The sequence below is a fragment of the Phodopus roborovskii genome, unplaced genomic scaffold (genome assembly GCF_943737965.1).
Source record: "Phodopus roborovskii unplaced genomic scaffold, PHOROB, whole genome shotgun sequence".
Lineage (NCBI taxonomy): Eukaryota > Metazoa > Chordata > Mammalia > Rodentia > Cricetidae > Phodopus > Phodopus roborovskii.
The window spans coordinates 1,786,671-1,811,365 of record NW_026126588.1 but is presented as its reverse complement, the minus strand read 5'-3'; the positions used below and the strand labels follow the sequence as shown (position 1 = coordinate 1,811,365).

Genomic DNA, 24,695 nt, shown 5'->3' with positions numbered 1-24,695 from the left:
CACACTACTGGAGGCGGGCGGTGAGAGGGGCCCAAAGCTCGGGGCACCGGGGCAGGTCACATGGCCTCGAGGCAGCTGGTCATGTGACCGTGCCCGCCTTTCCCATCACCCCCTGCTGCTGTCTTCGCTCGCCACTCCGGCTCTCGAGCTGCTGGGCGCTGCAGCTGTGCCCGGGCACTCGGGCGCCCAGAGCCTGTCCGCAGGTACCCGCGGCCGCCTGCCACGCCCAGCCCGCCGAGGCCGCCCAAGTCTGTTTCACACCGCCGGCTCTGGCTCAGCCTGCTTCTCCATCCGACGTGCATGCGTGGAGTCACTAGTGTGTCTGTGTCCGTGTGTGTGCCAGGCTCCCCAGACGAGGCTCGGTCCCCGCTGTAAGGCAGGCTGACAGGAAGCAGGAGGCGGCGCCTCCGAGGGGCGTGGCAGGGAGCGCCACCAGCTCCAGCTCAGCAGAGCCCGTTAAAGCGGCCTTGAGGACCGGGGACCACTGTGCCCCCGCACCCCCGCCCAAGTCGCCCTGGAGAGGCGCGGGCGGGCGGCAGGGCTGAGGAGCCTGCGCTAGGCGCGAACCTCCTCCTGCCCAGAGCATGTGTGGTCTGTCCCTGCAGGAGCGGGGGGGGGGGGGGGACTAAAGAGCCACTCCGCTGGGTTCACTCAAAACAGATGGAGATGTAGATAAGCCGGAAGAATTTGAATTTCTTACCAGAAGAATTTGAATTTATTGCTTCTTACCGACCCACTCTCTACCCTTTGCAGCCCTTCTGGATTGTCTTTTCCTAACCATCCCAAGGCTGATGTGGCGGGAGTGGGAGGGGATGAGTAGAAGGGAGATGATCTCTCGCCCACCCTCTTAGATCTTCCGACATCCCTGGCCAAATCTGTGGAAAGGGGCCACGGCAAGGATAGGCAGCTCTGTGCTCAGAAAGGGGCTAGTGGCTGGGATGTCCAAGTTTGAATCCCAACTATTCCTCTCGCTCTAGGAAATCCCCCGGAAACATCATCCAGCCATCACCGCAAAAGCTGAGGAGCCCCTCAAGACCCTACCCGACAAGAAGAAGTTCCGGCACCGGCCCGAGCCGCTCTTCATCCCGCCACCGCCTTCTTCCTATACCCCCAACCCCACCTCTTACTCGGGGGCCACCCTGTACCAGAGCCAGCTGCGCTCCCCACGCATCCTCGGGGACCACCTGCTCCTGGACCCCGCCCACGAGCTGCCCCCCTACACACCGCCACCCATGCTGAGCCCGGTGCGCCAGGGCTCAGGGCTCTTCAGCAACGTCCTCATCTCGGGCCACGGCCCAGGAGTGCACCCGCAGCTGCCCCTCACTCCCCTCACGCCCACGCCCACGCCACGCGTGCTGCTGTGCCGCTCCAGTGAGTCATCTCTTAACCCCTGGTGTCACCCCTGTCGATTCTGGATACTGTTCTGAGTGGGCGCCGAGTCTTGCTTTCTTCCACTGGCTAGCTTACCCCTCCCCTCGGATTTCCGTGAAGTTTCACTCATGTGTTCCAGATACTTTGCATGTTAGGTGTTCTTAGCATCGCATTTAGTATCTCAAGGGAAATGTACACACTAAGACTGTCTTGGGTGGTCATACAAGATGCTTAAGATACTTAACAGATGTCAGTGCGGCCGGCGCTTGGGTGTTATAGGCAAGAGCAAACCTTAATATTTAGCATGTTTTATTAAAAATAAAAGAGCCAATCATGAACCCTGTAGGCAGTACGCAAGTGTAACAACTACTCAGGAGGCTGAGGCAGAAGGCTGGGGAGTTCAAGGCCATCCTGGGCAGCCCAGGAAAACTCATCTCCTCAGAGCTGTTGAATGGACAGAAGGGAGGAGAGAGATCTTTGTAGCTAGGTTTCTGTCTGGTTGCCTAGAAACCATGTAGCAGGGCAGCTTTTCCTCACACGGTCTGAGAAACAGTTATCTTACTCTTGTAGTCCCAAGCTCTGGAGAGGCTGTGGCTTAAAGCTGGGGGATAGGAAGTCCCAAACCAAATTGTGCTAAACATCAGGACCCTTGTCAGCGGGCTAGAGGAGGAGAGAAATATACAGAAACTGCACATATTCATCCAGTCCTCTGGTTTGGGTTGGCTAGGAAAAGAGCCTTGTTATTGCTAATTGGCTAATTACTAGTCAGCTAATTGCTCATTGTTTTCTTGTCTTGGGAAGTTTTCCTTGTTGGCCAGTAAACCCTAGTTTCTGTGTTTCAGGCAGCATCGATGGCAGCAATGTGACAGTCACCCCAGGACCTGGAGAGCAGACTGTGGATGTTGAACCGTAAGGAAAAGCCAATTATGCTTTAGAGCACACACCTGAGATTGGGAATGGTCTGGAAGTTTCTAGAAGGGCAGTCAGTACTTCTGTACTGACAGGGGAAAGTTGTAGGAATGGTAGGAACATGGCTTTCCTTGAGTGTTACTATTTCCTTATAGCTGCTAGCATTTCAGTCTTTTCTTAGCACTAAATGTGAATCCATGATGTCATCTACCATTCCTCACCTCCACAGGCCAGTTCTAAACTGGACTACTTTCATATCCCCAGGTGACACTTGAGACCACTTTTTTTTTTTTTTTTTTTTTTTTTTTTTTTTTCTAATTTTATGTGCATTGCTTTTGGGTCCCCTGGAACTGGAGTTATAGACGACTGTGAGCTGTTATGTGGGTGCTGGGAATTGAACCTAGGTCCTCTTGAGGAGCAGTCAGTGCTCTTAACCACTGAGCCATCTCTCTAGCCCATTGAGGGCTCTCTCTTAAAGGTGCTTAACTAGAAGAGGATCCTTCTGGATGTTTTTCTTCCCACGACAGTCTTCCAAATGGGCTTGTCGAGTGTTTGTATCACTCATGATCAGGAGAAGGATCGGCACCCACAATCATTGGAGGCTTAGGATTCCCAGACCTCCAGCTTTGGGTGCCTGAAACCTGTGAAGCCTGTGATGGTGCCATGCCCTGTGTATTACCACTACTGTGCCTCAATAATCTATCTGGTAACTGAGACATGGTCTGTCTAGATCATCAAGGCTGCTCCCAGCTGACTAACAGGCAGCCATCTTATTCAGTGCAGACACAGTAGACAAGAGATTGTTTACACGTGAGGCAGGTAAAAGTGGTCAGGCTCAAGATTTCATCACACTGCTTTAAATGGCATGAAAGTAAGACAGAACCATTTATTTCTGGAGTTTTCCATCTAATATTTTCCAACATGAGTTGACCATGGGTGCCTGAAAGCCACAGAAAGTTCTAAATAAAGAGAGGCTGCTTTCTATGGAAGTGAAAGTGGTTCGTCTCATGAATGAATGCAGAAAAGGAGCCTCATGCCTCAGAGCTATAGAGTCCAGAATCAGGAAGCTCGCATTGACACCGTTCTAGTTTTGATCTGTGTTGAGTCAGCTTCCTGAGGTCTTCCTTGCTTCCCTGAATGGGAATCTTGATTGTTGCCAACCAACCAACCAACCATGATGACTGCCTTGTTCATATCACAGACCTTCCTGAGCTTAGGTGAGGAAAGGGTAAACACATAAACATTTTACATTGTTGCACACACGTAGCCCACTTCCAGTTCCTCTCGGAATTAGCTGTCTTCCACTCCGGTTCCAGGGAGCTGAGAATCTCCGGGCAAATGGCTGCCTTGCCTCTCCCCCCAGGGCCCTACCACAAGGAGATGCTCCAGCATCCTTCTTGTGGAAGGAACTGCTTTCCTGTGTCTTCATTTCCAGACAGTGACCCCTGGCCTATGCAATCACACTGAAGACCACACTGTTTTTCTTGTCTTTAAAGACGCATCAACATTGGCTTGAGATTCCAAGCCGAGATCCCAGAACTGCAAGATGTCTCTGCCCTGGCTCAGGACACACACAAGGCCACACTGGTGTGGAAGCCATGGCCTGAGCTGGAAAACCAGGCCCTCCAGCAACAAGGTACTGGCACTTAGGAGGATCGGGGTGGGTGAGGTTGGCTGCTCTAGCAGGGACACCTGGCTCCAGGATGGGTGGCTTTTCATGGCACTGAAATTGTCTGATAGGTGACTTCTTATTCCCAACAGTGGAGAACCTTCTGAACCTGTGTTGTTCCAGTGCCCTGCCCGGTGGAGGGACCAATTCTGAATTTGCTTTGCACTCTCTCTTTGAGGCCAAAGGTGACGTCATGGTAAGGAAGCTAGAGAAGGGAGGAGGCTTTCTTGGTGAGCTATCTCAGTGAGAAGGTCCAGACCTGAAAGCCTGCAGAAAAAAGAAAACCTCCGGTTAGACCTCTGCTAACATGCCCGTCACTAAACTATAATTGGGGGCACATCTGTTGTAGGAAATTAGAATTTCATTGCCTGTGTCAGTGATGGAGATAGAAGGAGAGCCTGGACTAAAACAAGAATTGGCCTGAAGGTCCTCCCAGCTATAGAAGTCAGCCAAATTTGCATGTTTCCAGACATCTTTTCTCTGACACAATAATTGGTTCCTCCCTCCACCCTTTAACATGGTTCTGAATGGGGCCTCAGCAGTTAAAAGCACTGACTGCTCTTCCAAAGGTCCTGAGTTCGAGTCGCAGAAATCACATGTTAGCTCACCACCATCTCTAGTGAGATCTGGTGCCCTCTTCTGGCCTGCAAGCATACTTGCAGACAGACCACTCATACATTTAAAAAAAATACGTAAACTTTAAAATAAAAAAGAAAACAATTCTTAATGTTGGGGACCTTCATTAGGGACACTTTGATACCCCTAAACTAGAAACATGGTGCTGTTTTCCCAGTCAGCCTTCACCACTGGCCAGATGGGTCCATCCAGCCTCAGTTTCCCTTTTACAGAAGTACAGAGTCCCTCCTAGTACTAGAACTGGGTTCCTGCTCTTAGATTTTATGAAGATTCAAAAAATAAACAAACGTGCCAATCTTCAAGTGTGATCTAGAATGCTCAAGTTTGCGTTTTGAGGTCTGTGCTGTCTCGAACTTCCATCATAAATGACTGTGGGTTAATCCTGAGATGCCTGCACTGACTAACAGATGGCAGTGTGTGCTGGGTTCTGGATTTCTTTTTCTGTAACTGCCTGTGTGTGTCTGTTCACCACAAGTGTGCAGTGTCTGTGGAGGCCAGAAGAGGGCATCAGAGCCCTGGAACTGGAGTACAGGCTTGTGAGCTACATGTGGGTGCTGGGAATTGAACCCAAGTCCTCTGGAAGAGCAGCCAGTTCTCTTAACCACCGGGCCATCTTGCTATCAAAGGTTCTTGGTTTCTAAGCAGCTCCTTAAATATTCTGAAGCTGCTGATCTGCAGATTCGGAATAGCAAGATTTCCCTGCCTTGCTCAGCCCAAACCCATCCACTGTGAGCGCTGTCGCCGCCTTTTCTTAAACAAAAACAAGCTGGGGGCTTTTCCAGAGGACCTGGATTGAGTCCTGGCACCCATGTTGCAGTTCTAGGAGAATCCAATGCTGTTTTCTGGATTCCATGGGCACCATGCACAGACATGAATATACACAAAACACACATACACATAAAATAAAAATAAATAAACCTTAAACACATACACACACAAAACTGGCTTTGGTGGTATGTACTTATAATCCCAGTGCTATGGAGGCAAGCATGGGCAAATCCTTGGGTTTCACTGGCCAGCTGGCCAAGTCCCTAGTCTAGTGACCTGCAGGCCAGTGAGAGATGCTATCTCAATGTGAACAGCACTTGAGGAATGATGGCAGCTGACATCTGACCTCCACATGCCCACACACATTCATACACCTTCATGTGTGTGCACATGCGCACACATGACAGCTGAAGAAGGCAGATCTGAAGGGTTTCCTTGGAAAGGCAGGACAGTATGTGGTACACTTATTACTAATACAGCTGTTTTCATTCAGTGATAACGAGACCTACGGTCTGTCTGTGAAACAGTCACCACCCACTCCTTCCTCTCAAGCCCCTCCCCAGAGATACAGCCTCCATTCAGAGACCTCACTCACGTCTCTGAGGTGAATAGGCCTTCTGAGGAAGCACTTGAGTCTCAGCTGCTCTTTTCTTCTGTCTTGCAACCAGCTAGCTTCGGGCATGGGCTAGGAGTTAGGGGTGGTGTTAAAATATAGGGTCCTGTTGGAGCTGAACAGAAAGTAGATTCCCATTAGAGTCATCTGCCCTGGGTTTCTTCCCAGTCCCACTGCAGTGCTAACCCTGCTCTCCCTCCCCTTGGGTAGATGGGTGGTCTTCCCCAGGACACACACACATGACTGACTTCTGACTTCTGCCTGTTCTCTCTGAATCTACAGGCTACCCTGGAAATGTTGCTGCTGCGGAAGCCAGTCAGGTTAAAATGTCATCCTTTAGCAAATTACCACTATGCCGGTAGGTCACCAGGAAGCCTGTGCCCTGTTGCTTCCCAAGAGTGGGCAGCTCGAACATTTGTGTCAGTTATTAACACATAGATAACACTGGGTCTGTTAGGCCAACACTGCCAGGCATGTGTCAGTGTCAACACCTGTCCCTTGGGAATGAAAGAGCCACTTATGGCTTTGGAATCTTTAAAGGTAGGTCGGACTTTGATCCAGGCTCTAGGCTTTCTATAGGCTTGAATTGTTTCCCACTCAGAATGAGGTTTATGTTCCATCCCTTACAGAGTTCTTAAGACTCAAGCCAATGTATGTAGTTCAGTGTTGAAACATCTTCTAGCTATTGGAATTCATATTCAACGGCTGCTTACTGGGTAAAGAGGATTGTACTAAGACTCTGGAGGGGGTGTGGGCTGGAGATGTAACTCACTGCTTACCTACAGTATATAGGGTCCTAGGTTCTATTCCCTGGAGGGGGATGGGGAGCCTCTCAAAGGCCAGGATAAAAACTTCATTAGGTGAGTGTCTAGATGTGTGTGTGTGTGTGTGTGTGTGTGTGTGCGCGTGCGCGCGCGCGCACGAGCAATTCCCATAGAAGTCAGAAGAGGGCACCAGATCCCTAAAAGAGTGAGAAATAATTTTGAGTTCCCTGATGGGTGCCATGAACCTAGCTCCTTCTCTTTGCAAGAGCAGTGTACACTGTGACCCGCTGGTGTCTCTCCAGCCCCTGCCCTTCATTTTTAATCACTTGAGGTTCCTTTGGTACCTTGGGCAGGCCTCCCTTAGGTAGATGCTGAATGCACTCTTCACCAAGCAACGAGTCCGAAAGTGAAGGCTTCTTTACAGGTACTGGGCCGCCCACCATGTGTCTCTCCCTCCACTCATGAGTCAGCTTTGCCACTGGTCGTCACCACGTAGAAAGGCCTCAAAGCTGTGTAAGCGTAGTGTGTCGTTCCAGCTGGCAGTAGCTGGACGAAAGCGACAAGCACTACATGGACAATGAGATAAAAGCATCCGGTAACCAGGGGACAAAGGAGCCAGCGTCATCATTTCCTGCTTGTGTGGGCAGAAAGATGCGGGAGCCCACCTGTCTGCCCGAGAACAGTTTCATCTCCTAATTCCCAGCATCATCTGCTGTCCATTCACCCTGCCAGGCCATCCCAGCTTCCTGGATCCTATCCCAAACTTCTCTGCATGGTGGGTGGGGCTGTGGGCTGGCTAAACGAAGCTTCCAGCCACTGGCATCGAGCCGCTGCTGCCCTTGGCCTCAGGTGACTGTGTAGCCAGAACCCTGGGGTTGGTCATAGCCAGATGTGAGCTCTCCGTCCAGGACATGGTTCCTCGACAGTTGTTCACAGCATGGTAAACAAGTACTTTTTCATTTTTATGTCCGTCATGACATGAAAAGTACTGGAAAGCCTTGGGCTAAAGCACACCCACCCCAGCCCCGACCGAGCAAAACAAAACAGGAAAATGTTGCAGAGAACTTTAAAATCTTCTGAAATACATTGAGCTTTTTGGATTGAGGATTGTTAGTTAATCCTCCCTGACTCCCTCCCCCTCAAGTAGCTCGGGAGAAACTCTTGCTTTGAAATCATTTCAGCCCTTGGAGAGAAGAAATGGATACTATCATCACCTATATCTTCCAGTCACTTGCCTTCTTCTAGAAGTGATTATAACCCAAGCCTCAGAGAATATTCTAGAATGATGAGCAGATGGGCCACATGACGCTGTCCCTAAAGTTAGGCACATGTCCATACCTTTAACAATTGGCTGTCAAATCACGGGAGAGTTCATTCTATCTTAAGTCCCAGCCACCATGCCGTACTCTGGCTTCGCTCCGAATTTGGATCCTAGATGTCCCTGGATTCTGTCCCATCATAGCCCTGACCTGCCTTGGCCTTGGTGCCCAGAGCCATTCTATCACCCCCAGTTGCAGTCAGCTGTTTCTGCCTCAATGGAACACTTACCTTCTAGGTCTCCTTTGCCTTCCGGCTCTGAGTCTGTGACCCACCCGACTCCTGGGATTTCACGTTAGTTACTGTTCTCACTTGGTGTCCGTTGCTGTGATAAAACACTGACCAGAACAACGTAGGGAGGAAGAGATTTGTTTGACTTGTGTCTTATAGTCTAATATGGAGGGAAGCTAAAGCCGGTACTGAAGCAGACCATGGAGGAATGTGGCTTGCTGGCTTGCTTAACCTGCCTCCTCAGGCCTGGCTTACCCAGTCTAGGCCATGTGCCCAGGTACAGCACCACCCACAAATGGGGGCCCTCCTCCATCAATTAGCGATTAAAATGCCTCATGACATGGTCACGGGCCAATCTGATTGAGGCAGTTTTTCAGTTGACGTTTTCCTCTTCACAAGTATGCCAGAAGGAAGTCAGATCCAGGCTTTGCCATGCCCTGCAGGAAAGGCAGCAAGGCGGGGTTCCTAGGCAGAGAGACACAAGCTTGAAGAAACTCTTCTCCCTAACGCAGGACCAGGAGGAGGAGTACTATAGAACCAGGGAGAGGGGCATCTGGCCCAGACCTGAAGGCAGGCTGCCAGAGCTGGGGAGCCTGTCCAGCATCCTCGGAGGACAGCTGTGCGGTGCCTCCAGTGCTCAGTTCACACCAGGACACACTGTCCCTGTCTGCTCCATCCACCCATGTATGGCTAGCAGGCTTCCGCAGTGGTTTCCCTTAGCACCTGTATTGGATGGGGAGTGTTGCGCTTTGGGGAGCTATGGTGGAGACGCATCTGGTTGTGGTCAGACAGCTAAAGCAGCCCTGGTTTCTCCACTGAACAGGCCCTCGTGGAGATGTGTGCAGTGTGGGGATGGTAGAATTGTCTCTAGCTTCTTCACAGGGTACAGCGAAGACGTCCACCACAATCACAAGCACCCACTGGGTTCTCACACACTTGAAATTTAAAAAGCGAATGAAAGCCCAGAGAAACACCCTTTCCGTAAGGAAAGGCGGAGCTCTTGTCTTGGACACTGCCCGAGATTAATAGAGACAGAATTACATGCTTGCTAGAATAACTCTGCAAAGAGAGCCGTGGGTACCTTCCTGGTTTTTTTTTTTTTTTTTTTTTTTTTTTTTTTTTTTAACTGCATGGTAGACTTCTCGTGGCAGGACTTGAGTCATTACCTTCTCTCATACCTCACCTGACACAGCATTTGCAAAGAAAATGTTTGGTGACAAGTTCAAAATATGGGTTCCGATTGAGGTTTCCTTCTTTTCTGCACCTTGAGAAGCAACCTGCACCCAGGGAGAAATTGACCTTCACCGCTACCGACACTCTGTATGACATTGAAATCTGCTAAAAAGCCCCGGGCTTTCTATACGACCATGTCTTTGTGCCGTAACCACAACAACGACATCAATAAAAGTTTGGTTTTTAATCCGGAAAAGAAGCCAGAGAGACCCTCTAAAAAGATACTGTGTCCAACTTTTCTCTGCCCCGGGAATGTCTGCTTTTAATTGCCTGGATTTGCTGTAGATTGCCCCCCAAATTACCCACAGTCCGGAGCTTGTTTCCCAGCAACCAAAGCTCAGTGCATTTTTTCCTCTAGATACTCCTCCAGTGCCCATTTCATCCGGTTAATTAGGCTCTTTGTCATTAGCCTTAATCGGCTTGTTAGGGGGCCCTGCTGATAATAGCCCAACAGCCAGGAATCCCCAGGTGGGACAGTGAGTGTGGGGGAGTGTCAGCCCAACAACCCCACTTGCCAGCTGAGAGAGGGGTGGGGATCTTACCAGAGAGGCAGGGCTGGGTGAACCCACGCCTGGAGTTCCGGAGTTCCGGCAGGGACAGGCAGCCCTGTAGTAGCCATGTTATCAGAGGGACAGTGTATGTCCCATAGCCTGAGCTGATACAGAATCTACCCAGGTGACCAATAGAGACACCGAGCACCTATTGAGCTTCTATGGCCAAACAGTATCGGTCCCAGTGAACAGGCATCCCGATTCAAGGGTAAAGAAACTAAGTAGACTTCCCCGCTGTCACGGAAGGAAGGAATTCCAGGGGCGTATTCACAGTTGAAGCTCTCCTGACAGAAGTCACCCTTTGTCATGGCCTAGTGATGTCATATGCTCAGATGCCATTGATCTGTATCACGAATTCAGTCCAAGGCCCGGGGTGGAGCTTCAACTCCTGTGTGTAGTCCCTCGTCTCTAGACACCATCTCTGGTGTGTGTGGATTTATTGTTGGGCACATGCACACACAAACACACATCCTAGGACTGGACAAGAGCCCAGATCTATCCCTACAGCCCTCTCTAGGTTTGTGCTTTCCACCTATCACTGTACGAGTGACAAAAGAAGACCCGGACTAGGGAAGATCTGTGACACAAGACCTCAGTACAGAACAACACCCCAAGATACCCCAAGAGGTCTTCTTTCGTCCTCAAGTGTGGCCCTCCTGCTGAACAGATGGACCGGCAAGCCTTGTGGACACACCGAAGAGTGGAGGTCTCAAAAGGAGGCGGAGCTGGGAACGTACCCTTCTGTTCGGACCAACAGTGACATAGTGAGCCAAGCTAGAGGTAGAAGTGGGTGTAGCCTGCATGGAGATGCTGCTGGCTTCAGAAGACTGGACGACCCTGCCAGGGTCTCCATCCAGGTAGACTGGCATTAACTCTTAAGAAATCCATGATCTGAAGTTGGAAAGAATGTTCCCTGATCTGCTTAGGGGTGGGTGTTATCAGCATTGGGTGGTTCATCTGAGGGAACACCAAGGGCCACCCATCCTGGACCTGCAGGGGTCAGGCAGCACGATGCCTCCTGCTGTGACTGGACAGCATCATCTCCGGACTCTCTGATTCCCTCACCTCGTTGCTGTTTTGATGGACACCCATGGCTGTTCTGTAGTCACTCAGCTAAAGTTGCTGGCTGGCTAATCCCTTGTTCCCCTTTCAGCCTCTCCAGCAGCGGAGGGGAGCTGGAAACCCCATCCCCCAAGGCCCAGAATATTGGACACAACCTGAGGAGCATTGTGCAACGGCTATGAAGGCACAGATATTCCCACCTTCCTTCACACGTGTTCAGATGCCTTCCCCGAAGTTGCGATGGTCTGCGCAGACCATGAAGTCAGGCTCTGCAGATCCTAAAGATCTAGAAGATGTTTCTCCACAGCATCCCCTTCAAAACTATAAAAATGCAGTCTTGCAAACCAAAGGAAATGAGTAGCTACTCAGCTTTTAGAGGCTTGAGCCAGCCAGCTGGACTATGGATTGTTCAGTCTAGAACCAGAGCTCTTGGCTGTGAGACCCACCAAAAATTTATGTGGAAGGGGTGTTTATCTGCACTTGCACCACTGAGCTACATAATTCCTCAACAGTCCTAGGATGGCTGCCCACCCAAAGAGGCTGCTTTTCATTCTCTGATTTTTCATATGCTTGCATGGAAATGCTATGCAGATTGCCTGTGCTTAAGGCCTAGCAGCTGGTCAAAGTAGAATGGGAAACGTGGGCCTATCTGCCCTAGCTAGGTGTGGAAATGCTATGGGGGTCAGGCAAGGTGACACACGTGTAATCCCAGCGCCGCAGAGGCCAGCTTGCTCTACATAGTGAGTTCCAGGCCAGCCAAGGCTACATCATGAGACCCTTTTAAAAACGATACTGCCGTTTTAAGAGACCTGAAAATTGGTGATGGAATATGAGTGGCCAGCTATGTGCCATCCAGGAGTCAAAGATGGAGAGAATTTGGGAACCAGAGGAACAGTGTAGTCTTCTATATACCCAACATGGGATACAGAACCTTCCCTAGCGTACCCAGAACCAAAGCCCTGTGTTTTCTCTTGCTGTAATGAAATACTTGGGGTTGAGTATTCTATAGAGAAAATAGACTGATATAGCCTGCAGTTTTAAAAGCTGAAGTCCATGGTTGTGTTACAGTGTGCCAGGTGGCACCCTCTTTGCAGAATAACTAAGGGAAAGCTCAGTTGGGGAGACAGCAAGCCGGAGACTGACTGTGGAGGGGCTGGGGACTAGGCCCCACCTCTCAAAGGCAACCCCTCAACACCACCACACCATGGAGCACAATAATAACTTAATGCTAGTACACACTGAAACCCATACAAACCTGCCCACCATGGAGGCTTGGTTTCTCCTAGGAATAAGCCAGCCTCATCATGAAGCCAGTCTCCCAGTATATCCTCTTGCGCTAGGAAGGAAAAACCATTCATCAGGTTTGATCGGCAAGACATAAATGACGTGTTAGGGCCACAGCATTTTTGCCCCGACAGGCTGCAAATCTGCTAACTGTCCCCACTCATCTCTTCAGCCTAATGTGCTTCCCCTCCCCTGAAACCTAGAACCAAACATGCTCTGTTTCCCCTTCTGTAAAGTAGAACAGTAGTGACAAGCCTTACAGGGTTGTTAGTAAAGACTTAGCATCTGAGACATAATGTTCCAAATGGCACCTTCTTTTAGATCGTGTGTGTGTTAGTGTGTGTGTGAGTGTGTGTGTGTGAGTGTGAGTGTGTGAGTGTGTGTGAGTGTGTGTGTGAGAGAGAGTGTGTGTTAGTGTGTGTGTGAGAGAGTGTGTGTGTGTGAGTGTGTGTGTGCGTGTGCACGTGTGTGCGTGCACGCGTCTTCCTCCCTCTCCACCTGACTGTTTGGGACAGGGTCATTTCTGAACCAGTGACACTGCAGGATCCACCTGTCTCCGCCTCCAATGTAGGCTGGTGTGGGACACGCATGTTTTAACATGAGTGCTGGGGATTTGAACTCTGGTCCATCCTGTTTTCACAGCAGGTACTTTTATCCACTGAGCCATCCCACGGTCCCTGATAGGTCTTTTCCTGACACCGTGCCTTGCATAGCTGACGTCTCATAAATGCACTTACTAAATGAATGAGTGAATGAAGTGTATTTTCGTCCGTGACTTTGCCCTTGACTTTCCTGCCCCAGAACCCCCTTCTACCTCTTTCTTGCCTTACTGACCTATGTGTGACCTTCAGAACTCCAGTCTGTTATTTTTTCTACCTCACAGCCTTCCCTGCTGCCCTGGTCCTAACCTGAATGCAATGGTCCTTCTGTGTCCCATCATGGTTGTAGCTTGAATACCATAGTGTTTGGCCTTTGCAAGGCTGGAGACAGTGAACCCAGCCACGCCCCCAAGAATCACTAACTACATGAGTGCTTACATTCATAAAATAATAATTAGGCAAAAGCACTCGATCTCCCAGCTGTCATGTTTTTTTTTTTTTTTTTTTTTTTTTTTTTTTTTTTTTGGTTTAGTTTTTGGAGACAGGGTTTCTCTGTGTAGTCCTGGCTACCCTGGAACTTGCTCTGTAGACCAGGCTGGCCTCGAAATTCACAGAGATCCGCCTGCCTCTGCCTCCTGAGTACTGGGATTAAAGGCATACGCCATCACTGCCTGACCCATACGAGATTGCTTCTAACATTCATAAAAATCTAATTATCAGTGGGGGCAGTAATTGCTGCCACTCATTAATTACAAACTTGAAGCCTTGGGTTGAGTGACTTGCCGAGTTTTGAACCAGATCAGGACTTCTGACTACTGCAGAATAAAACACTGTCTACTGTTTTATTTTTTTAAGCATGGCTTCACTATGTAGCCCAGGCTGGCATTGGACCCTAGCTCCTCCCACCTCTTCCTGCTGGGGCTGCAGGCACACACCACTGTGCCCAGCTCTACACTAGCTTTTCATTCAAACATGAATGTCATATGTATGGTCAGCCTCTTTCTCTAGACAATTGGATCTTGACTTAGACCAAGTGAATGTTCAGAGACCTGGCTTCAGCTCTTTTTATTTTTCTTGTTTTGAGAAAGGATCTCATTTACACAGGTTAGCCTTAAATTTGTTCTGTTTTGTTCCAGGTTCTGACAAGTGGACATCTCTAGAAAGAAAACTGTTTAACAAAGCGTTGGCCACTTACAGCAAGGACTTTATTTTTGTACAGAAGATGGTAAGCCTCTTTCCCTACTGCTCATTTGAAAGGAACTTTGAGATTCTGGACATCACCTTAGTGAGATGTTTTTGTTTACTGCTTTTATAACATCCTCAGGAAGGGTCTGTCTTCTACCATCAAGGGAAATGATGGTGGTCACTACAGGGGTGGCATGGAGCTGGGGTGGTATGATGGAGATGATGGAGCTGGGGTGGTATGATGGGAGATAATGGGGCTGGGTGCTGTGATGGAGATGACAGGGCTGGGTGCTGTGATGGAGCTGATGGGGCTGGGTCCTGTGATGTAGATGATGGGGCTGGGTGCTGTGATGGAGATGATGGGGCTGGGTCCTGTGATGGAGATGATGGGGCTGGGTGCTGTGATGGAGATGATGGAGCTGGGGTGGTGTGATGGAGATGACGGGGCTGGGTGCTGTGATGGAGATGATGGGGCTGGGTGCTGTGATGGAGATGATGGGGCTGGGTGCTGTGATGGAGATGATGGGGCTGGGTGCTGTGATGGAGGTGATGGGGCTGGGTAGTGTGATGGAGATGATGGAGCTGGGGTGCTGTGATGGAGATGGTGGGGCTGGGTGCTTATGGGATGATGGGGCTGGGTGGTGTGATGGAGATGATGGAGCTGGGGTGGTGTGATGGAGATGATGGGGCTGGGTCCTGTGATGGAGATGATGGGGCTGGGTGCTGTGATGGAGGTGATGGAGCTGGGGTGGTGTGATGGAGATGATGGAGCTGGGGTGGTGTGATGGAGATGATGGGGCTGGGTGCTGTGATGGAGATGATGGGGCTGGGTGCTGTGATGGAGATGATGGGGCTGGGTGCTGTGATGGAGATGGTGGGGCTGGGTGCTGTGATGGAGGTGATGGGGCTGGGTGCTGTGATGGAGATGATGGAGCTGGGGTGCTGTGATGGAGATGGTGGGGCTGGGTGCTGTGATGGAGATGATGGGGCTGGGTGCTGTGATGGAGATGATGGGGCTGGGTGCTGTGATGGAGATGATGGAGCTGGGTGCTGTGATGGAGATGATGGGGCTGGGGTGGTGTGATGGAGATGATGGGGCTGGGTGCTGTGATGGAGATGATGGGGAAAAGTATACAGATTGTTAAGACTACAGTATTGAGGTTTCTGTATATCTGTGTGTATCCACATGCGTGTGTGCATGTGTGTGCACACATATGTGTGAGTGTGTGGAGGTTGGGGGCTAACCTTGGATATTGTTCTTCAGATACTTTCTCTTCTTGTTTTTATTGTATGTGTATGAATGTTTGCCTGCATGGATGTATGGGCGCTACATGCATGTCTGGTGCTCACAGAATCAGAAAGAAGCTATCTCCTAGGACTAGAGTTCTGGAGAGTTGTGAGGCACCATGTGGGTGCTGAGCATTGAGCTGGATCCTTTGCAAGAGCAGCCAGTGCTCTCAACCACTGACCACCTCTCCGGCCCCCACTGTTCACCTTTTGGTTTGAGACAGACTCTTGATTGGCTTGGCGCTCACTGAGCAGGCTACACTGGCTGTCCGCCCCTCCCCAGTTCTATGCTTATCAGTGTGCTCCACCACACTTGTCTCTCTTGGGTGGGCTCTTGGGATAGAACTTGAGTCCTCCTGCCTACAAGTAAAGCATTTTCCCAGCCAATCTACCTCCTCAGCACCTGGGCTTCTGTTTTAACAGATATGTGTTGAATGTACAATTCTTTCAGAACAATTAGAACTAGGGCTGAGTCCCAACCTCATAGCTTACTGTGTATCTAGGCAAGTGATCAGATTTCTGACAACATCTTCCTGGGACATTATACAGGGGAGGGAGTATGTGGCCTTCCCTTACCTAATGTGAGGATTTCTGGAGTCAGACCCTGTAGTCATGACAAGAATGATTGAATTAATAATAATAACCTGCCAGGCATGGTGGCACACACCGTTAATCTCAGTACTCTGGAGCCACAGGTAGGTTGCATTCAATGCCAGCCTGATCTACATGGCAAACTCTAGGACACCTTGGGCTACATAGTGAGATACTGTCTCAAAAACAACAACATCACCCCTCAAAAAAAGAGGGGAGTGATAACTGTATAGCATTTTACAGAAGGCAGACAGATAGAACCTATCGCGGTTGGAATATAGCTCAGTAACAGAGTGCCTTTCTACCGAGTATGAGGCCCTGGATTCAAAAGGAAAAACAAAAAGAAGAGATAAGGCACCCACAGAGGAAATCATACATTAATGGAAAACAAATTTCATAGGCTTTAATTGGCTGAGAATGATTTAGACCAAAAAAAAAAAAGCCAAAATGTTTCAAAGTATTTCAACAGCTTGATAAAGAAATTCATAAAGAAAAGAACCCACCATTTGATGCCTGACTGTCCAAGAGGTAGCCCCATTGGTTTGGCCTCTGCTGAGGGCTTAATGGCAAGTGGCTCAAATGGAAGGGAGGTGTTTCCTGGGACGGGGAACCAGAGCTGTCGAGGGTCAGCTCACTCCTGGGACAGCTGCTCTACACAGGGAGATGGCTATGAAGGAAAGCGTACCTACTGAGCAGGTGTGAGGACTTGAGTTCGAATCCCTAGCATCCACATCTAGGCATGGCACAGAACAGTGTTTATGGAGTGCTGGCTGCCTCTTGTGGGGGAAAAAATAAAAACGGTGGAAGGAAGAACATGAGTTCCATCCCCAGGACTCAGATGGTGAGAGGCGTTCCACAGGTTGTCCTCTGACCTCCACGCATGCGTGGACACAGTCAAGAAAATACACATGAGCTGAGCAGTGGCGGCGCACGCCTTTAATCCCAGCCCTGGCGAGGTAGATGCAGGTGGATCTCAGTGAGTTTGAGACCCGCCTGGTCTACAAAGCAAGTTCCAGGACAGCCAGCTAGTTCACAGAGAAACCCTGTCTTGAGAAAACAAACAAACAAAAAATACACATGAACAAATGCTAGTTTTTTTTTGTTGTTGTTGTTGTTTGTTTTGTTTTTTTAAAGAAATGATTAGGAGAGCCTACTTGTGTTGCAACTGTCCAGGGTAAAAACAGGGAAAGAATAGTTTCTGCTGTTTTGTTTGGGTTTTGTCTTTGTTTTCTGAGAAAGAATCTCACCATGTAGCCCTGGCTGGCCTGGAACTCCCTATAAACCAGGTTAGCCTGCCATCTAGTACTGCAGCTAATTGAGGGTGCGCTTTCTCGGCAGGTGAAGTCCAAGACAGTGGCCCAGTGCGTGGAGTATTACTATACCTGGAAGAAGATAATGAGGTTAGGGCGGAGGCACCGGACACGTCTCGCGGAAATCATTGATGACTGCATGGTGAGTGACGTAACTCCGTCGGCTCCTCCTAGTAGGTGGCTGGTGTGTTGGGGCTTCAACCAATAGCAACTAGGACTTGATTCCTGCTGTGGTCAGAAGGAAGGCGTTCCCGGTTCTTTAGGAAAAGGTGTAATTGCTTCATGTCTCTAAGCAGGCAGGAGGTCCCACTCTTGGCTTGGTTGACTTACAGGAAAGATGTCACCTCCTCTAATAGTCTTTCCCGAGCCTTCTCTATCACAGATGTCATTGGCCTGAGAACATACTGTATGGGGTTCTCTGCAGTCACCATGACCAACAGAGTAACAATCTTCAGGAGGCAAGAAAGTTCAGTTCAACAGGACTCAGGAGACAATGTCAACTCAAACTCAGGAGTCTGACCTAAGTAGTTTTTTTTAGCATATTTAAGCACAGCGAGGTTTAGTGAAAATTCTCCTGGAGATAATTAGCTCAGTTCTGTGTGAGAAACTCTCTGTAAAGCACATGGAACAACTTCCATAAAGACAGATTCTGTAGATTGACAAGCTCATGGTAAGGGTCTGGGGAAGCATCCGGTATCCTCTCTGCCACACAGATAGCACGAAGGCCACCAGGCTGTTAACCACATCTGTCCAGCCTTCTGGGTGGGTAACAAGTTCTTCATCCCGTCTTTTAAAAAGACAGCCCTGTGTTTAACATTCTCAGTCCCACAAGCGCTCATTTGTGAGCACAAGGGCCTGTGCGCCTCCCGCAGTAATACAGCTCAGAAAGATGGAGGTGTTCTGGGATTTCGTGGCATTCTGTCTAAAGATGAACAAGGGGCACTTTGATCTGTGGGTGGTATTATGAAGTCTTAGTCACTGAAGAGCAACTGAGCGAGTATAGATGATTCCAGTCCTTGTATCACCATCCACCCCTGGCATCGATCTTTATTAGCAGACAATCCAGGGTCACCTTCAGATTCTAAGCCTGAGGCCTAAGATGGAAGGAAATTGTGGCTCAGTTGGTAGACTGCCTGCCCAGCATACACAACGCCCTGGGTCTGAATTCCAGCACTGTATAAACTGGTGTGGTGGCACTCACATGTCATCCCCGCTTTCAGAAAGCAGTGACAAGGAAAATCAGAAGGTCTGGGTCATTTCTGGTTAATAATTCGTGGCCAAACTGGACTACGGAGGACCTGGGTTTGGTTCCCTGAACTCCCATGGTGACTCACAGCTGTTAACTCCAGTCTCAAGGGATCCAGCGCCCTCTTCTGGCCTCCTCAAGCATCGCTACAAACATGGTACACGTACTAACATACAGGCAAAACACTCACACATGTAATACAATTGTTTTATGCAGTTGAGAAAGCATTTATTGAGAATGAGGAAACACACACATGCAGCAGACACACAGAGACAAAGCTCCTCTGCAGAGGGGGACTCCGGAAGCCCAAATTCCTTAATTTTTCCTTAATGTTTAAACAGCAGTATGTGTGGGTGTTAACAGTCAAGATGCTAAACGGCGTCTGCCTTCTCCTCACCACTCACAGGACATATCCTAGTTGGTATGATGTCATGCTTACAGTGAAAACTTGACCATGAGTTCCAAGAGTATTTGAAAAGGTATGAGATGAAACCAGGAAGTCTTAGACTGCAAACGGACTCAGTGTCACTGTCTGCAGCCCAGGGAGGAGGCGCCGTCCTGTCCACATGAGTGGAAGAGACAGTAAGCAAGGAATCATGGGAAACGCCAGCCTGAGACCCAGGACCTTGCTCCCTGCTGAACTGCAAAGTGAGACAGATGATTTCAACGATTCGGAAGGCCCCCTTTGTTTCTGGAGTGTTCCGAACCATGTCAATGCTGTGTTTGGGGCAAAGGCAGCATCAGATCTCAGGGGCTGAGGAAATGGTTGAGTTTGGGCACCCAGAACCCATGGAAATGCCATTCGAACACGGCTACATAGCCGTAATTCTAATGTTGAGAATGCTCAGAGACAGGGACCCTGGAGCCACGTCTGTGAGCCCTGGGAGCCACTGAGAGACTCTGCCTCGGTGGATAAGATGGCCAGCGGTAGAGGAAGGCTCCTCACACATGCACATGGTGAAAAGTCACATGATGTGGCCTGCTAAGACAAAGTCATTTCTCAGATTCTGGCATAACAAGGGCCCAGATCAGTAGCATCCACACCCTCGTCCCTTGAATGTTCTGGGGAAGCAAAAGGCTTATGTGAAAAGATGACTCAGGCCCATAAAAGCAGTCTTTGTTTAAGACCTGAGTCGTAGCTCCGGCTTCCCCTTGGGCTCTGGGAGTACAGTCAACATTCTGAGCACCGCTTATCAAGTAGAAACAGATACCTGGGCGGACAGGGTCAGATGCAGACAGCCCGGCCCTAGCACATGGTCCTGTTCCTCAGTGTTTTATTAAAGGGCAAATGAGGGGCCAGCAAGATGGCACAGCGGGTAAAGGTGCTTGCTGCCAAGACTGCTGATCTGAGTTCAATCACTGGGACCACAAGATGGAAGAAGAGAACCCACTACTAAAAGTTGTTCTCTGACCTTAACACAAGGGTCTTGGTATGTGGATGAGTACACATGCACACAGGCAGGCACGCACGCACGCACATGCACGCACACGCATAAAGAAGGAAAGGCAAGTGAGCATTTCTCCCAGGGGAAATACAAAGGGGCTCACTGAGGAAGCTCAGAGACCTAAAGGGTCAGTTCTGAGGATAGTTGGGTGGGTGCAGCACAATCACTTGGTCAGCAGGACAGTGTGAGGCCCAGCCTGGGCCATCACGGCCCTTCCTCTCTTAGAGGAAGATCGGAGGAAAGTGTGCCTCCCACCTTACTTTTGAGTCCTGGTCTCCCTGGGATCCAGAGCTAGCTAGAGAGATTTGGCTGGCTGTCAAGTGATTCCCTATCTTCTCACAGTTCTGGGATTACAAGCATAAGCTACCATGCCAAGCTTCTTTAGTAGATTCTGGGACTTGAACTCAGGTCCTCACGTTTGCAAAGCAAGCACTTTACCAACTGAGCCATCTTCCCAGCTCCTCAGTTCAATTTCTTTGTCAGCTGTATGAGCTTAGGAATGACTTATCTGGCTGACTTTCTGATTTGCTTAAGAAAGAAATCTATACAGAGTTTTGGGAGAATCAGAAGTCTTCTGGGGGTAGGGGAGGGAGCTGATTGACACCCCACCCTTAACATATTTTCTTCATTGCTGTCAAGAGCACCCCGACACTTAAATGTAAGTCTTTGGCAGATTCGGGTTGAAAGTCTGTATTCCAGATTCCCCATTTCTTGAAGCATGGATATAAAAGTGGCATCCTCCACAAGGAGCTCTTGGTATGCACAATCAAGGGTCAGGCAGGCACCATGTTCCTCAGGCTGGAGGGCTAAGAGCACTTGCTGCTCTCCCAGAGGAGCTGAATTTTATTCTCAGTACCCACAGAACACTGCCCACAATTGTCTGTAACTCCAGATACAGGGGATCTAACACCGTCTTCTGTCTTCTGCAGGCAGGGCATGCTAGTGACATACACTTACACGAACACACATATACACATACAATTATATTGTGTATAGATATATGTCTGTGTGTATATATCTCCTCCTCCCTCCCCGCATTCGCCTGATTTCCATCTGAAGTCATTCTGAGTGCTTCCATCTGCCATGCATCATAAAATGACCGACGTGTAGCTGCAGAGTGCTACATGCCAGGGTTTGGCCTCCTATCTCTGCATCTCTGAGTCACGAGTCTTGGTGATAAATACGCTGTGAACTTGTACAGATTGCCGACTGAAATAAAAATCCACCTGAATTTCTAAGATGTGCATAGAACCGTAGGGTAGAATTCAGTCTGTAACTCTGGCTACATGAAATGTGTCTTCGGAGTTCTTACGCCAATATATATTATTGTGAGAAAACTGTAATTACAGTAAGTACCATGGAACAAATGCCATTGCTGTCAAAAGTTTTATTATGAAGCATGTTTCATAAATGCCAAACTGGAGACCAGAGTCCACTTAAGAGCTGAGACTACAAAGCCCCGGTTTTTTGAAAGTAGGCATCCACCGTTTTGCCTGAGACTCTGGATTTGAAAGGTGATGGGTGCATACAGGAAGAAGGCCATGTGTAAAATCAGCCTATGTGTTCTGAACTAACAAGGGGCCTTATTCTAGAACCTACTCCACAGTAGGTGCTGGACCTGTGTCAGTTTGTACTGACCGCATAATCATTACTACTTGGTCAATTAACTGACTGGAAACTGGCCATTTCTTCCACATGCCTTGCCAGTGCAGCCTCTTGAATATGCGTCTCTGTGGTGTTACCTGTGACTAGCACTGAGACAGGGAAACATGGTAACTGCCTCAGGTTGGCTGGTATCATCTCCATCATTCTCCCACAACCCTCCCCTAGATCACAACTGCAGAAAGGCTACATATGGTATTGTACGCTTGTAATCCCAGCACTCAGGAGGTAAAGGCACAAGAGAGCCATGCGCTAGCCAACTTGGAACACATACATAGTGAATTTTAGGTCAGTCTGGACTATGGAGTGGTACTTTGTCTTAAAGGGGGAAGAAGAGAGGAGGAACTGGAGAGATGGCTCAGTGGTTAGGAGTACTCGCTGCTCTTCCAGAGGACCTGGGTTTGATTCCTAGCACTTATATTAGGTGCTTCACAATAGCCTTTACCTCCAACTCCAGGAGATCTGAAGCCCCTGGCTTCCAGACACCCACATGCACATGTCCACATACAAAAATATACCCGTAATTAAAAAAACAAAAAACAATCAAACGCCAGGTGTGGTATCACACACCTTCAATTCCAGCACTTGGGAAACAGAGGCAGGTGGATCTCTGTACGTTCAAAGTCAGCCTGGTCTACTTAGTGAGTTCTAGGCCAGCCAGAGTTATGTAGTGATGAGACCTTCTTTAAAAAATAAAAATAAAAATAAAATAACACATGAGAGAGGAAACTTGTGGTTTCTGGATTCTGGGTACCACTGTTCTCAGAAATCTTTATTCTTCTTGGAAATTCTTGCTTCTAGATTCTGAGAATCAAAGCTTGCCTAGAGCTTCATGGCTCAGGGGACAAGTTAACTGGAGCTTGCCTGCTATAAACAGTAGTGTACGGAAGGGCCTGGCAGAGACAAATGGCCTGTTGGGTAAAGACAGCTGGACATACCTTTTACTTCCTCGTTTGTACTGTTTACAGGCTGTTCTGTGGCATAATAAATATGCAAACCTCTTGTGAATGGTAAAAATCTAATCAGAACAAAAATGCTCTGTCAGAATTCCTGTGTCCTGATGCTCAGCCATTTTCTGGGCATGCAGGAGCCAGCCACCCTACTCTACCCCGGGCACATAGAGCAGAGGCAAGTGAGAGCTCCTTAAAACCCTGTGTGTTAGCCAGGCATGGGGATGCAAGTCTGTACGCCATCACTTAAGAAGCAGGGGGGGGGGGGAATAGGCTTATAATCCCAGCACTTGCAAGATAGGGGTAGGAGGATCAGTGGTCAAGGGCAGCCTTGGCTATATAGCAAGCTCAAAGCCTGTCTAAAAAGGGAGAAATAAAAAGATTGGAGAGATGGCTCATCTCATTTACTGCTCTTGCTGAAGACCCAGGTTTGGTACCCAGCACCCACATTAGGCAGCTCATCACTATCCGTAACTCCATCTCCAGGGAACTGCATGCTCTGACCTCCTTGGGTACCGGCACACAGGTGGTACACATAAAAGCATGCAGGCTTAAACACATACACATAAATAAAAATAAATCACATTAATCCCTGAATTCTTTCCCAGCCCCACCCATACGGTACTGCTCAATAACTTGTAACCTTGATGTCTTACTGTGTATGTATGTTTTACCAGTGTATGATGGCTCACCCACATATTCAAAAGAAGCATCAGAGCCCTTGGAACCATGTGGGGTGGCGGGAACTGAACCTGGGTCCTCTGCAAGAACAGCCAGTGCTCTTAATATAAGGTTTATTTTATTGTTTTCTGTGTTTGCGTTCTGGGCCTGAATGTGTATTATGTATGTGCACCACATTCATACAGGAACCTGTAGAGGCCACATGAGGACTTCATATACTCTCCAAATAGAGTTACAAGTGTTTGAGAGCCACCTAGAGGGTGCTGAGAGCTGAACTCTGGTCACTGCCGAGCCATCTTTCCAGCCCTTATTTTAGTTTTGTGTATGTGTATATGTAGCTTTATAAATGTACCACATGTGTGCAGTGCTCAAGGAAGCCAGAAGAGGGCATCAGATCGCCTGGAGCTGGAGTTACTGGCGATTGGGACATGGGTGCTGGGAACTGAACTTAGGTCCTCTGAAAGAGTAGCAAGCTCCCTGCCCTTCACCTTATTTCTGAGATAGGGTCTCTCCATGAGACTGGAGCTTAACTTCTCCGCTAGATGGGCTGGCCAGCAACCTACAGGGACCTTGTTGTTTCTGCCTCCCAGCCCTGGTGTTACAGGCACCCACACACCTGGCTGGCTTTTATCTGGGGACAGGGACTCAGGCCGTCCTGTCTGTGCAGCAAGCGCTTACCCACTGTGCTGTCTCCCACACCTAGGCAGATGCTCTTCATTTCTCTCCCCTCTGCCTTAGCATGACTTCTCTGTAAGGGGTCATGGCCACCCAGCCTGCAGTAGGGAGCGTTCTTGACCGCAAGTTCCCGAATGTCCAGAGACCAGCCCCAGTGTCCCACGACCTCCTGGCTTGCGATTTTTGTCTGCCACTAAAAACTCCCTTCTTGCTTTTATTAACACCAGACCAGTGAAGAGGAAGAAGAGGCAGAGGAGGAAGAGGAGGACCCAGAGGAAGATAGGAAATCCATAAAAGAAGAGGAGAGTGAAGTGCCCAAGTCACCAGAGCCACCACCTGTCCCTGCCCTGGCTCCCACTGAAGGGCCACCCATGCAGGCCATTGGCCAGCCATCAGGCTCTTTCATCTGTGAAATGCCCAACTGTGGGGCTGTAAGTATCTGTGTTGTCCCTGGCTCTGGGAGACGTGAGGGTCATACAGCTGTGCCTAGTTCTAAGAGCAATGGACATCTGGCAGGGGTCACACCGTGTAGCTGTCACTTTCTTAAAGAGCTTGGCCCAGGGAGAGTGACTGTGTGTGTTCTCTGTCAAGCATGATGATGCATGCTGGGGAATTGACATGGGGCCCCCCAAGCCAAGTGTGGGGGCACAGACTTG

At 49.2% G+C, this 24,695-nt stretch overlaps 1 protein-coding gene across 10 annotated transcripts in view; it reads left to right on the top strand.

The window, feature by feature from the left end:
- Trerf1 (transcriptional regulating factor 1) overlaps positions 1 to 24,695 on the top strand; it is a 207,882-nt gene that overhangs the window by 179,048 nt on the left and 4,139 nt on the right. For all 10 annotated transcript variants that reach the window (XM_051204608.1, XM_051204606.1, XM_051204607.1 and 7 more), the window contains 8 exons: positions 978 to 1,371; positions 2,214 to 2,280; positions 3,777 to 3,916; positions 4,042 to 4,145; positions 6,249 to 6,324; positions 14,144 to 14,232; positions 17,409 to 17,522; positions 24,267 to 24,470. In XM_051204608.1, coding sequence (XP_051060565.1) covers positions 978 to 1,371; positions 2,214 to 2,280; positions 3,777 to 3,916; positions 4,042 to 4,145; positions 6,249 to 6,324; positions 14,144 to 14,232; positions 17,409 to 17,522; positions 24,267 to 24,470 — 1,188 coding nt within the window. The remainder of the gene's footprint in view (positions 1 to 977; positions 1,372 to 2,213; positions 2,281 to 3,776; positions 3,917 to 4,041; positions 4,146 to 6,248; positions 6,325 to 14,143; positions 14,233 to 17,408; positions 17,523 to 24,266; positions 24,471 to 24,695) is intronic.